The following is a 13,377-nucleotide window of genomic DNA, read 5'->3' on the forward strand; positions in this document are numbered from 1 at the left end:
ATGCAAGAGATACCAGAATCTCAGAATACATGATGCCAAGAAAAACACAAAGGTGATATCATGGTTCCTGGGTCCTGTCTAGCAGGGCCCTGACACATCCCTGGAATCTGGACATTACTGACCCACAGCTGGTTTTGATAAAGCCCCATGCATACACTCTCGTCCACGGCTGGCACCTCTTCCCCGTCTTGGTGGCCCACCACGTCGCCGACTATAGTCTCTGTCCCGGTCTCGATTTTCTTTGCCTTCCTCGTTGGATTCCGTCTGGCCACCATCCTTCTGTCCTGAGACACCTTTCTTCTTCCCGACCATCTCCCAGGAATGCTAAAGAGGAGGAGAACTTTCATGTCTAATCTTAATATGGACTGCAAGCTATCAGGACACTAGACATGAAAGCTGGACAACTGACTATTCTTTCTGCATCCAGGTTTAAAACATTTCCATTAGTTTACTTCACTGTCTAAATGGAAGGCACAGACACAACCTAAAAACAAATTGTATACCTATCTCTGCCAAAATTAAAGTTATTTTTGAAGAGGAGGTACTATAGGTAATGGATTACAGGTATCACTTTCAAAAGATTTCTATCCAGCTCAGTCACTTAGTCTATCAAAGAACCTAGTTATTTGTGCCTATCAAGTGCAATTCCTAGACTAAAATAACTAGCCCCTCTGGATTCAGTGACCCCCACACACAAAACCAACTTTTTACATTCTTATTCATATAAAATAAAGCAAAAAGGGAAAACTGGAAGTTTCTACAAGTTATCTGTAAATTTAGGATGCACAAACAGCATTTGGCTCTTGGGAAAAATTTAGGACAAAAGCAATAATTATACACATGGACACATATTTAAAAGACATTAATAAGGGGCTGGGGATGTGGCTCAAGCGGTAGCGCGCTCGCCTGGCATGCCTGCGGCCGGGGTTCGATCCTCAGCACCACATACAAACAAAGATGTTATGTCTGCCAAAACACTAAAAAAATAAATAAAAATTCTCTATCTACAAAAAAAAAAAAAAAAAAGACACTTATAGCAGTTCTGGCCCTGAGACAGTGATAATAGGAGGCCTTCCATCCAGGTTTTATCCACTATGTTCTCTCCACACTTCTTAAATTGATATACTCCAATTTAAAAAGAATATATTTACATGTCCTTTAATGACAGGATTATAGTCTTAGAAATGCACCACAGGCTATTTCATTGTTATGTGAATATCATAGTGCAACTTATACAAACCTACATGGTATACCCTACTACACACAGTTCAAGTTCAAGGCCAGTTTCAGTAATTTAGCAAGACCATGTATCAAAATTAAAAAGGCTGGGGATGTAGTTTAGTAGTAGAGTGCCAGGGGTTCTCTAAATTACAGGAGGTAAATTCCACGATAAGGAAAATAACCTAAATACAATTGCAAAACACTTACTCCTTAGAAAAATAAATCTTGAAAATTTAAAGTTTTAAAAACATGTACATTGCTGGGTATGGTGGCACACGCCTATAATCCCAGCTGCTCAGGGGACTGAGGCAGGAGGGTTGAGTTCAAACCCAGCCTCAGTAATGGCAAGGCTTTGAGCAACTCAGTGAGATGGTATCACTAAATAAAATACAATACAGGGGGGCTGGGGTTGTGGCTCAGTGGTAGCATGCTTGCCTGGCACGCGTGACACACAGGGTTCAATTCTCAGCAACACATACTAATAAATAAAATGAAGGTCCCTCAACAACTAAAAAATAAATAAAAAATAAATCAAGGTTTGACTAGCCTGGGAAAGGTCCTCAATCAATCCCTAGTAATTTAAAAAAAAAAAAACAGGGGCTGGGGTTGTGACTCAGTGGTAGAGCACTTGCCTAGCACGTGTGAGGCACTAGGTTTGATCCTCAACACCACATAAAAAGTAAAGAAATAAAGTAAAGGTTTATTTCTACAACAATATAGGGCTGGGGATGTGGCTTGGTGGTTGAGAGTCCCTAATTTCAATCCCAGTACAAAAAAAGAAAAGCATACTGCCAAGAATCATGGCACATGTAATCCCAGGACTCAGGAAGCTGAGGCAAAAGGATGGAAAGTTTGAGGCCAGCCTTGGGAATTGAGTAAGACCTTGTCTCAAATTAAAAAGAGCTAGTGAGGTTGCTTACTTGGTGCAGTGTCCTTGGGTTTAATCCTTAGTTAAAAAAAAAAAAAAAAAAGCACACTTCAATTTACATATCTCTTCACAAAAAACCTGTACAAATGTTCCAGAACAAAAAAAGACTATTAGACCTTTACTATCTTAGTTACCGTAACTGAAAGAACTATGGCACTGGTGCTCACTCATTAACAGCTATCTAATATCTGGTAACTTTGAAGAATATGAACCAGCAAGCAGTGTGCAATGGTACATGCCTGTAATCCCAGCTACTGGGGAGGCTGAAGCAGGAGGGTTCAAAGTTTAAGGCCAGGCTGCAGGCTGAGCAACATATCAAGACCCTGTTTGAAAAAAAAACAAAACAAAAAACAAAAAAACAAAACACAACGCTGGGGATCTAGTTCAGTGGTAGAGTCCTTGACTAGCATGGGAAAGGTCCTGAATCAATCCCAGGTAATTGGGAAAAAAAAAAAACCAAACAGGGGCTGGGGTTGTGGCTCAGTGGTAGAGTACTTTTCTTGTATGTGTGAGGCACTAGGTTTGATAGTCAGCACCACATAAAAAAATAAAGGTATGTGTTCATCTAAAACTAAAAAAAAGAAAATTAAAAAACAGGTACTAGGCAATATAAAACTGTTGTTACTTTTCTCAGGATTGACAATAGTATTTTTTATCTGAGACTCAGATTGAATTCGGGGGCACTTTACCACTGTGCTACATCCCCAGCCCTTTTTATTTCTTGAGATGGGGTCTCACTAAGTTGTGGAGGTAGGCCTTGAACTAGGGATCCTCCTGCCTCAGCCTCCAGAGTTACTGGGAATTACAAATATATGCCACCACACCCAACTTGAAAATAGTATTATAGTCATATATTGAAGAATTTAGAAAATAAAGTATTATAATGTCTACAACTTCCACAGAATTAAGTGTCCACCAACAGATGCACAGATAAATAAAATAAAGCATGGTATACACATACAACAGAGTATCACTAATATTTTTCTTTTCTTTTTTGGTAGCAGGGATTGAACCCAGGGGACACTTAACCACTGAGCCACATCCTAGCCCGTTTTTTGTTTGTTAGGTTTTTGGTCCAGGGATTGAACCCAAGGGCACTCAAACACTGAGCCACATCCCCAGTTCTATTTTTGTATTTTATTAGAGACAGGGCCTCGCTGAGTTACTTATTAGTGCCCTGCCATTGTTGAGGCCGGCTTTGAACTTGCAATCCTCCTATCTCAGCCTCCTGACCTGCTGGGATTACAGGTGTGTGCCATCGTACCCGGCCTCCCCAGCCAATTTTAATAATTTTATTTAGACAGGGTCTCGCTGAGTTGCTTAGGGTCTCACTAAGTTGCTGATGTTGGCTTTGAACTTGAAATCCTCCTGCCTCAGCTTCCCAAGGTGAACAGAATACTATTCATTCTTAAAAAGGAATGAAATCCTACAACATAAATGAAACTTGAAAATATGCAAAATTGGGGCTGGGGATGTGGCTCAAGCGGTAGCGCGCTCGCCTAGCGTGTGTGCGGCCCGGGTTCGATCCCCAGCACCACATAAAAATGAAGATGTGTCCGCCGAGAACTAAGAAAAAATAAATAAAAATGTTAAAAAAAAGAAAATATGCAAAATGAATGAGCTTGAAACCAAAGGATAAATACGGTATGCTTCTCCTTTAACTGAAAGAGGCAAATTCATAGAAAACAGAAAATAATAGAGGTTACTAGGAAATGGGGAAGGGAGGAATGGAGAGTTATGAAATACATATAGAATTCCTGGTTAGGACAATGAACAAGTTCTGGAAAAATCAGTAATGGTTGCACCCTTTGTAAATGTACGTAATGTCACTGAATTAAACATTCAAGAGTTAAGGGGCTGGGGCTGTAGCTCAGTGGTAGAGCACTTGCCTTGCACATGTAAGGTATTAGGTTCAATCCTCAGCACCACATAAAAAATAAATAAATAAAGACACTGTACCAACTACAACTAAAAAAAAAGTTAAAAAAAAAATAGTTAAAATGCTGGGCGCAGTGGCACGCGCCTATAATCCCAGCGGCTTATGAGGCTGAGGCAGGAGGATCACAAGTTCAAAACCAGCCTCAGCAAAAGCAAGGCGTTAAGCAACTCGGTGAGACCCTGTCTCTAAAAAGAATACAAAATAGGGATGGAGATGTGGCTCAGTGGTCAAATGCCCCTGAATTTAATCTCTAGTACCAAAAAAAAAAAAAAAAGAATAGTTAAAATGGTAAATTTTATGTTTATTTTACCAAAGACTTTAATTTTTTTAAGAAAAAAGTAAATTCAGGGCTTGGATATAGCTCAGTGATAGAGCACATGCTTAGCAAATGTGAGGTCCTGCATTCAATCTCCACCTCTTGCCCCCCAAATTAAAATTAAAGCATATTAACATTTTAAAGAATCTATAATAGTTTACTAAAAAAATTTTTTTAAAAGATGAGGTACCTATCTAGACCTAAGCAGTTCCCTGCTATACATTCTTCCAACTCAGTCTTATTTCACATTTTAGTTGGGAGTGTCATTTGATACTATAGTAGCTTTAATTCATAAGCTGTAATAGCCCAATAGCTAAATCTGCACCAGGAACTCTGGAAACTAGACTAAAAACAGCTTCTAGAATTTATGCTAATCTGTCTCAAAACCTGGCAAATTTCAGGAACCTGTCACCTGTCCTCCCTCCCCTGTGTATACATTAGCTGCAGGCACCAGATGGGTTCTATAAAGAAAAATAATTAAGATTATCTTCTGCCAGTTTTCTGATATGATCTCACCCACTCAAATTCATCCAACACCCCCAGCAGATGACTTTGCTTCCCATTGGTTTTCTAGTAGCTGGTTTATTTGTGGCATAAGCCTATATTCTCTACCTTTTTTTCCTTTTTAATGTTCTAGAAGGTCAAACTTTATTTTATTCATTTATTTATATTTGATGCTGAGAATGGATTCCAGTTCCTCTCACACACTAGGCGAGCGCTCTACCACTGAGCCACAAACCCAGCCCCTGGAAGGTCAAACTTGTAGCACTAGACAGAAGATGCTGGAGGTGAGAAAAATGTGACTTTTAAAAAATGGACTTTTAAAAAAGCATGAGATATCCAACCTCTCCCACCAAAAGAATACCTTGAGGCGATTATTTTGGTGTAAACAAGTGGACCAAAGGCATTGTGACTTGATTGTCCAAGCAATGAATTTTCTAATAAGAACAATTACACAGAATGTAATCCAGGAGTAATTTTTTTTTTTTTGGAAGGGGACACCAAAAATCCTACAAACTTAAATTCGATTATTTTATAAAGTTTTTCACTATTATTTCCCAGTGTCTCAAGGAAATAGACAATTTAGTATTCTGTTGATGTGACACTATAACCTTAGGAAATTCATAACTCTAAGGATGAACTCTATTCCAACCAAAGATCCCCCAGTGTAAGACAAATAAATGAAAATTATTTCAAAATGCTCCAGTGCTCACTGAAGAAAGTTCTCTAGTAAGCACTGTGAGAATACCCCACAAAAGTTATAAGGTATAAGAAAATCACAAAATATTCATTAAGGGCTGGCGTTGTAGCACAGTAGTAGAGCGCTTGCCTAGCACATGTGAAGTGCTGGGTTCGATCCTCACCACCACATGGAAATAAATAAACAAAAGTTATTTTGTCCATCTACAATCTACCAAAAAAAAAAAAAAAACTTATTAAAGCTTGTTTCTTTGCTATCTCAATACAACCAAGTTCACGCAATTGAACAGTATTGTGCAATATAAAGTTGATATTAATGGAAATGTTCTGAATTGTATAGTTCGTGATTTTGATCAACAGCAACTACAACAAAAAAAAAAAAGGGTGAGCAGAGGCTGGGAGTAATAGCGCACCTGTAATCCTAGCAACATAGGAGACTGAGGTTAGAGGATTGCAAGTTCAAGACCAGCCTCAGCAACTTAGCAATACTGTCTTAAAAAGGGATGGGAACACTCCCACTGGGAGCCACGTTTGCTCGTGAAGCAGGAGGGCAGGTTTCCCTAGGGCTGTGTTGTGGGAATGTAGCTCAGTGGTAAATCACCCTTGGGTTCAATCCCCAGTACCTCAAAAAAAAAAAAAAGTGAGCAGAAATCTTCCATGATTAATAACCAAGGCTATCAAGTAGCACCTCTAATTCATTCAGACGAACCCAAGCCTCAAAATAGTCACTAGTCTGAAATGAATAATTTATTCCAAACCCAATTAGAAGATACTAATTTTACCTGTTTTTCCTATGACTATTATCTTCTTGAAGAAAAATTTTAAGTATTTGCAACCTGCAAGATAATAATCTCCAAGAAAGCTCCCTACTCAACTTGGAGAATAAGGTATACTGGTTGAAGACGACTATCCCACTTGATATTTTTAGAATATTACTAGCTTCCCAACCCAGGACCCACATTCTAAAACACTATTTAGCACTCTACCGTGTCTGGGTTTCCTTCCAGCAGAACATTGATGGCTCTGTTAACATCTCCATTGCAGTCATGCAAAGCAATCACACATTCATCCTGGTTCTTGCCTGTGATATCAATCAACTGAAAAAGAAAAATCAACAGCCATCACAAACTTACACTCCACACAAAAGGTAAATAGATAAAGACTGGAGATACCAGTTGAGACTCAAAGAACCATAAGGCTTGAGGGGCAAAACAATTAAAATTTTGGAAACCTACTCCAACAGCAAAATATTAGGGATGGGGTCACAAGTATTTACAAAGCAATCAAACAATTAGGCATCAAATAACAAATCAAAGCTTAAAACGTACAGACTTTAACATACCATGAATTTACCTATTTCTGAAGTCCCAAACTGCTCAAAATTGCTATAAAGTGGTATCAACAGGAGCCAGGGATGTAGCTCAGTAAGCATGAGGCCCTGGATTTGATTCCCAAAACCCTTCCTCCACACATAAAATGGCACCAACAGTCATTCAATAAAGTTATAATTAAGATAAAACCTCTTTGGGGTTGGGTTGAGGCTCAGTAGCAGAATGCTTGCCCAGCATATGTCAGGCACCGGGTTCGATCCTCAGCACCACATAAAAAATAAAAATAAACAAAAAAAGGTATTGTGTCCATCTACAACTAAAAAAAAATGTTTAAAAAAAGCTCAAAAAATTAAAATCTTTTTTAACAACGTATCTATCCAAAGGGACACAGTAAATCAGACAATGAAAGCACATATTTATTGGTCTGATCTATCATATTTCAGGACAACTACTTCAATATACATGGCACAAAGAATCCTGGTGAGCATCTATGATATTTCATTATGCTCACAGGTGGTTCTCTTTTCTATTAGCTTATAGCAAATAGTGATGCACTCACTTGTTTCACCTTCTCCTCAAAGTCAGCATCATTGTGGTCCGAAATCATCTGTGCAAGTCGAATTTGTTCCGCAGTGGCCTAGGAATTGAGTGAGATGAGACCAAGAAAACATAATTAAAGCCAAGAGTTTAGAGAAATAAAAGGGATCTAAGTAGTAATGTTTACTCTCCCCTTCACCCTAGTTTTTTTCCTTGTTGCAAAACAATTTAAAGATGGTTAAATAGGCAAAATAACAAAAACAGAGGAAATGTGTAACTATTTCATTCTAAAATCCAAAAAAGAACTGGGAGCTTTTCCATCAACGTTCACGTTAAAGGGGCTTTCACCTTGGAATTATAGCATCACTTTGAAATATCTGCCCCTTAATTCACATTAATGTATTTTCAAAGTTATATATAAACCCAGTTCTTATTTCTTCAATTACTAATACTAACCTCTTATGAGATTAATTATGAAAATTCAACTAGAATTTTCTGTTTAAAAAAAAACACAGGGGCTGGGGCTGAGTGATAGAACGCTCAACTAGCATATGAGAGGCACTGGGTTTGATCCTCAACACCTCATAATATAAACAGATAAGATAAAGGTATTGTGTTCAACTACAACTAAAAAAGATATATTTAAAAAAAAAAAACGTGCTGGGGGATGTGGCTCAGTGGTAGAGCGCTCACCTAGCATGTCTGAGGCACTGGGTTTGATTCTCAGGCCCCACATAAAATAAATAAATAAATAAGATATTTTAAAGAGATTCAATCAAATCTTATTAAAAAAATAAAAGCACATTAAGGGGAAAATTATAGTCCTACATATTCAACATATCTGACCACAGCCAAATATTAAATACTTCATTCGAATTAGATATCATTAGATATCTATACTGGTTATAAAACAGACCACATCTAAAACAAACTTAATACCCATGAGGTTAATTTATTCCTTAAGATCTCATACTGAACAATGAGCTAGAGTGCCTCAGTTGTTAGAATGAAAGACAAAATCTGGAAGGGAAAAGTTGTCAAGACAAAGGCTGACTAAAGAGATGTCAAGGTAGAAGAAAGCCTAGGAAATAAGAAATGTACTATTAAATGGTCCAGATGATAAAAGGAAAACACCTGTTAGAGACACAAAGCAGCACAGGACTCAAACTGAAGCCATAAGTCTTACAATGTAGCATTAAACAACAACAAAAGCATGTTGTATCACAGTATGTCATTGAGAGCTATCTCACCCTTTAAAAAGAAAACAAAAGAAATCCAAGGACTAACAAGAATAAAAACCCCAAACCCCTATCTACCAGTAGAGTTACCCATGAATCCATAGCCTTTGGGTTCTTTTACCTGTGGCCGCTGCTTGTGCTGTGTCTGGTTTTGGTTTTGAGGTTGTTCCCAGTTTCCCCGGGCTCGGTTAGTGCCCACCGACGTCATCATTTACAGTATATACAAATAACAGTATTTACAAGGTAGAATACTGAGGATTAAAAAAAAAAAATTAGGCATTAAAATATGGGCAAAATGTTTTTAACTTCTCTTTCATCAGTACCTTCGTTCGCCACCAAACACTTGATTTCTTTAAAGGAACAAAGCAAAAAGTCACCTATTTTTGAGACATATTTGATAATTTCCTTAAGGAACTATGGCTGTTAATTCACTTTTGCACAATAATGTATAGGGTTTGGGATATAGCTCAATGGCAGAACACACTTAGAGGATTCCATCCCAAGTACCACCAAAAAAAAAAAAAAAAAGTAAGGGTTGGGAGTGTGGCTCAATGGGAGAAGGCTTGCCTAACATGTCCAAGGCCCTACGTTCGATCCACACCACCTCAAAAAATAAAATAAGCCATTCAATAAACACATACAGAAAATACTGTATATAAATACTGTATTCAACCTACCTAAGACAACCATCTTACCTGCCTTACACATTGACCTCCACTGCTTGGGGGAAAGGATAAGTTCAAGTCTAGCCTCTTTGTCCCTCAAGTTTCATCTCTCAGCATGCTATAGGTTTTATTTTTTTAACTGCACCCTTCAACAGGGCATGTATTAGGATCCAGTTCCAGTTCAGATTTTCAGTTCCCTGCATAATAATTCCAACACACTGCTTTTACAGCTGCTTCTAAGGGTTTCGTCCACATTTTCAAGAAACCAGAATTACAATTACCCTCAACCACTCACCTTAAAACACAGGGAATTCCAAATTTGTCCCAAACCAATCACATATATCACAAAATTTTATTTAAAAGGGCTTCTAGGAAATCATTTTAAAGTCAAAACATTAATGCTTGTAGGAAAACTTGTCTTTTAAGAGACACAGAATACAAAGGGCCTTCCCTGACAGTTTTCATTATAAGATTTCTAACCAAGGATTCAACGGAATTCAAGTTCCCGTCATTCACATTTTGTTCTATAATGGAATTTCAGCTGCTGCATTTTGTTTAAAAAAAAAAAAAAAGAAAGAAAGTCATACGATAGAGTGCTCAACAAAAGATACTTTAAAATGTTTTATTTTCTTCCAAAGAGGACAAGTTATGCTTTTCTGCTCTATATTTAATTTTTCATTAATAAAACTTCATACAGGGTTAATTCTATATTGTCCAAAAGACATTGCTGGATTTTGGAGGGCTTCTAAATAAATGTGTAAGGATTAACTATTAAGAAAGTAAATTGCACCTGTTTATTGAATGTCAGAGCTGACTTCCCTGGAGAAATTCTTCACCAAGTTTATGTTTTGTTTTGGTTTTTTTGTTACCAGGAATTGAACTCAGGGGTACTCAACCACAGAGTCTCATCCCCAGCCCTTTATGTATTTTAGAGACACAGTCTCATTGACTTGCTTAGGGCCATGCTAAATTCCTGAGGATGGCTTTGAACTTCTGATCCTCCTGCCTCAGCTTCCTGAGCTGCTGGGATTACAGACATGTCACTGCACCAAACTTCACCAAGTTTTGTATCAATAGGTTACATAGGTCTTTGGTTTTTGATGCAGTCTACATTCCCTATCACCAAGAAATATATTTTAAAGGCAGCTTCATAGCTAATTTTTAATCATTAACCCCGTCCCTGCATACATGTGCACATAAGCCTGTAAATATTTCAAGCTAGTATAGAATTTTATTTTATTTCTATGCAACACAGTAGCCCATTTCCCCAGGCTGACATTATAGTCAAATTTCAACACTTAATTTACAAAAAAAGAAAAGTGTTGTTTAACCAAGAACCCTGGGTCCTTATCAAGAAGAGGGGAAGAAAAAAAAAAAAAACTAGAGAGGAAAACAATTATGTTTAACTTTAAATTGGCTCTAAGATGAAATTTCTAAATCAGAGTAGTCATTTCCAACCCACCACTGTAACTTACAAATACTGACTACTTTCAACTTCACATATATCAATTTGGGAGAATGAGTTTATTTGCAAATATAAGCTAATGGACTAGCTGTATAGACCACCGCACATACCTTTCCAGTCAGGTGTAAATGTATTAGAAAGTGATCTTGAAAGTCATATAATTAATCAGGAAAGAGAAAAATCCTCCTGATCACTCTTACTACTAACTTCCACTTCACTCTTACAAGTGCTTTGAAATGTGTGACTAACAGAATTTTACCACCTACATAGTAATAACACCAAGCAACAGGTCACAAGTAAATGATCTGGGATGGATCACTTAAGGACAAAGAATTAATAGAATTTTTAGTAGTAAGTGGAGACAAACACCCAGAGTTATAGTAGTGGGGGTAAGGAATCTTGTTACTTTCCTGGAAAATAAAAATTAGGGACAAATAACCAGAGTTATCACAGTGGAAGTGTGGAATCTTGTTACTCTTTCTTAGAAAATAAAAATTAAGGGAACCAGGGAGAGAAGTACTGGAAACCAAGGGAATAGTGCAGGAGCAAATACAAGTCAACACAGGAGTGCCCTTGACTCTCTATTTTGGAAACCAGCTACTTAAAAAAATAGCCAGAGAAATTTTACTGAAAAAAATAAATAACAAGTATTTATTGAGTGTCTACTATGTGTCCAATACTTCAGAAAATACAAAACATTATGACTTTTTGCTGCCCTCAGGGAGCTTACAATCTAATTTGAGAACCAATTCAGAAATCCTGAAGATGGACTGTGATGGGGAAGGCTTGCTACCTTTACCAGCACAACTAATTTCCCTAGTTGCCTTTTTGAAATGACCTCTGTGTCCCCTTTCCCACCACCTTGAATCTAGTGAGTAATGCCCAGTTAAAGACACACTTCACAAGAAGGGGTTTAAAAAATAAGAAAACAAAACAGTACATTTTTAGGCCTTTTATCAATAGTTTACATGCCAGCAATACTTCCCATTCACAACAGAAACAACCATGGGGATCTTCTAATCTTTAAAGGCAATGGTGTAGGATCTCAAAGCAGTTTTGTCAACTGATAATAGAGCCAAAATGTTTTAATTATCTAGTAATGCTGGTTGTCACAGAACACTATCACCTCCCAGCAATTCACATCAGATATTCCTAAAGCAGGATATGGGGGGGGGGGGCGGAAGATGGATGGGGGGGGGATCTCTCCATTTACTAATCACGATGAGTCAAAGGCAAAAACGTTAATAACAACAAAAACACCGTTACTGTGGTGTTTTCCTTTCCACAACATCTTACAACAGAGGTGGCTACATTTCAAGAATCCTGAAAAAGGAGCAGTCTCCTGTTTGTGACATCAGTTTGCAAAGCAATTTAGGGGCTGTCCACAAGGTGAAGGGTCTGAAGAAGTCTGGAATTCCTGTGCCATTATGAAGAGGGAACAAATACCCCAGCGACCCAGTGACGTCCCTTAGGCGTAATACACCCTATGGGGGCCTACAGGTCCGGCTTCCCAAATAACATAATTGTTTGGGGTACCCAAAACCACAGTATAGACAACAGGAAGCTAAAGACAGCTGCAAAAATATATTCCCACGGCCGGGTCGGTAAGAAAGAAGGAAGAGTAATAAGTGGAGCTGACAAAGAGGCTGGAAACGGAGAGGGGACGCGAGCCCACGCGCGGAGGATGGGAGGCTCACCCCCCTCAGCGCCACATCAGGAGCCCACGGGGCCAATCGCCTCCCTACCTCCCACCCGGAACAAATTAATCCTCCGCACTCCAAACTGAGGGCCACATGGGGGAGTTGGGGCAGCTCCACCCCATCGCCCTCCCCCCGCCACCCCCAACCAGGCCGGATCCGGATCAGAGGCCCGCAGAGGGCTGGAAAGGGAGGCGGCCCTCTCCTTCTCCACAGGCACCGGCCCTGGAGACAGCCCTACCTCAGGCTGGGCCCAGGCCTAGTTCGCTCGCGCTCTTTCTCGTTCTCCCCCTTCAGGCTCTAGCCGCATGGCCCCCCCGTCCGGCTGCCCCAAGCCCCGCCCCGGCCACGCTCCCAAATCGAGGCCCCGGATCCGGCGCGGCCCACTAGGCCGCGAACCCAACCATAAACAAAACCTCCGGCGCCCGACTCGAGGTGTGGGGGGGCGCCAGGGCTCCCGAGACCAGAAGGGGGTGTACAGAGGGGGAGCGCACGGCGCGGGGGGGCCTACCGGAGGGGGGATACGGCGGGGGTAGGAGAGAAAGAGGGAGGGTAAAAGGGGGATCGCGGATTTAAAGGGGCCGCGGACAATACCCGGCCCCGCCGCGCTGCCGCTGCCGCCGCCGCCGCCGCCAACGCCGCTGCGCTCCCAACTTTACCTCAGTCTCCTCCACACTGACACCCCGGGCCGCGCCGCCCCTGTCACGTGATATAAGATTCCCTCCTCCCCACCCCCCTCCCTCCTTTTCCCTCTCGCGCTCGCTCTCGCGCCTTCCCCCTCCCACTTGCCTTCCTGCGTCCCCCCAGCACGTGACGTGAAAAGGGACGCGCACGCCAGCG

The 13,377-nt window shown here is 40.0% G+C and overlaps 1 protein-coding gene across 30 annotated transcripts in view; it reads right to left on the reverse strand.

The window, feature by feature from the left end:
- Positions 1-13,377, reverse strand: part of Ubap2l (ubiquitin associated protein 2 like) — a 46,132-nt gene that overhangs the window by 32,119 nt on the left and 636 nt on the right. For 13 of the 30 annotated variants that reach the window (XM_040287626.2, XM_040287624.2, XM_078027495.1 and 10 more), the window contains exons 1-5: positions 13,132-13,245; positions 8,832-8,961; positions 7,495-7,572; positions 6,591-6,701; positions 123-324 (exon numbers count right to left, since the gene is read on the reverse strand). In XM_040287626.2, the coding sequence (XP_040143560.1) occupies positions 123-324; positions 6,591-6,701; positions 7,495-7,572; positions 8,832-8,921 (481 nt within the window). In that variant the 5' untranslated portion in view covers positions 8,922-8,961; positions 13,132-13,245. Of the gene's footprint in view, positions 1-122; positions 325-6,590; positions 6,702-7,494; positions 7,573-8,831; positions 8,962-12,778; positions 12,804-13,131; positions 13,295-13,377 lie in introns of those variants that run through there. The other 17 variants (XM_040287630.2, XM_040287623.2, XM_040287628.2 and 14 more) reach the window with 5 other exon arrangements.

The sequence above is a fragment of the Ictidomys tridecemlineatus genome, chromosome 11 (genome assembly GCF_052094955.1).
Source record: "Ictidomys tridecemlineatus isolate mIctTri1 chromosome 11, mIctTri1.hap1, whole genome shotgun sequence".
In the NCBI taxonomy this organism is placed as follows: Eukaryota; Metazoa; Chordata; class Mammalia; order Rodentia; family Sciuridae; genus Ictidomys; species Ictidomys tridecemlineatus.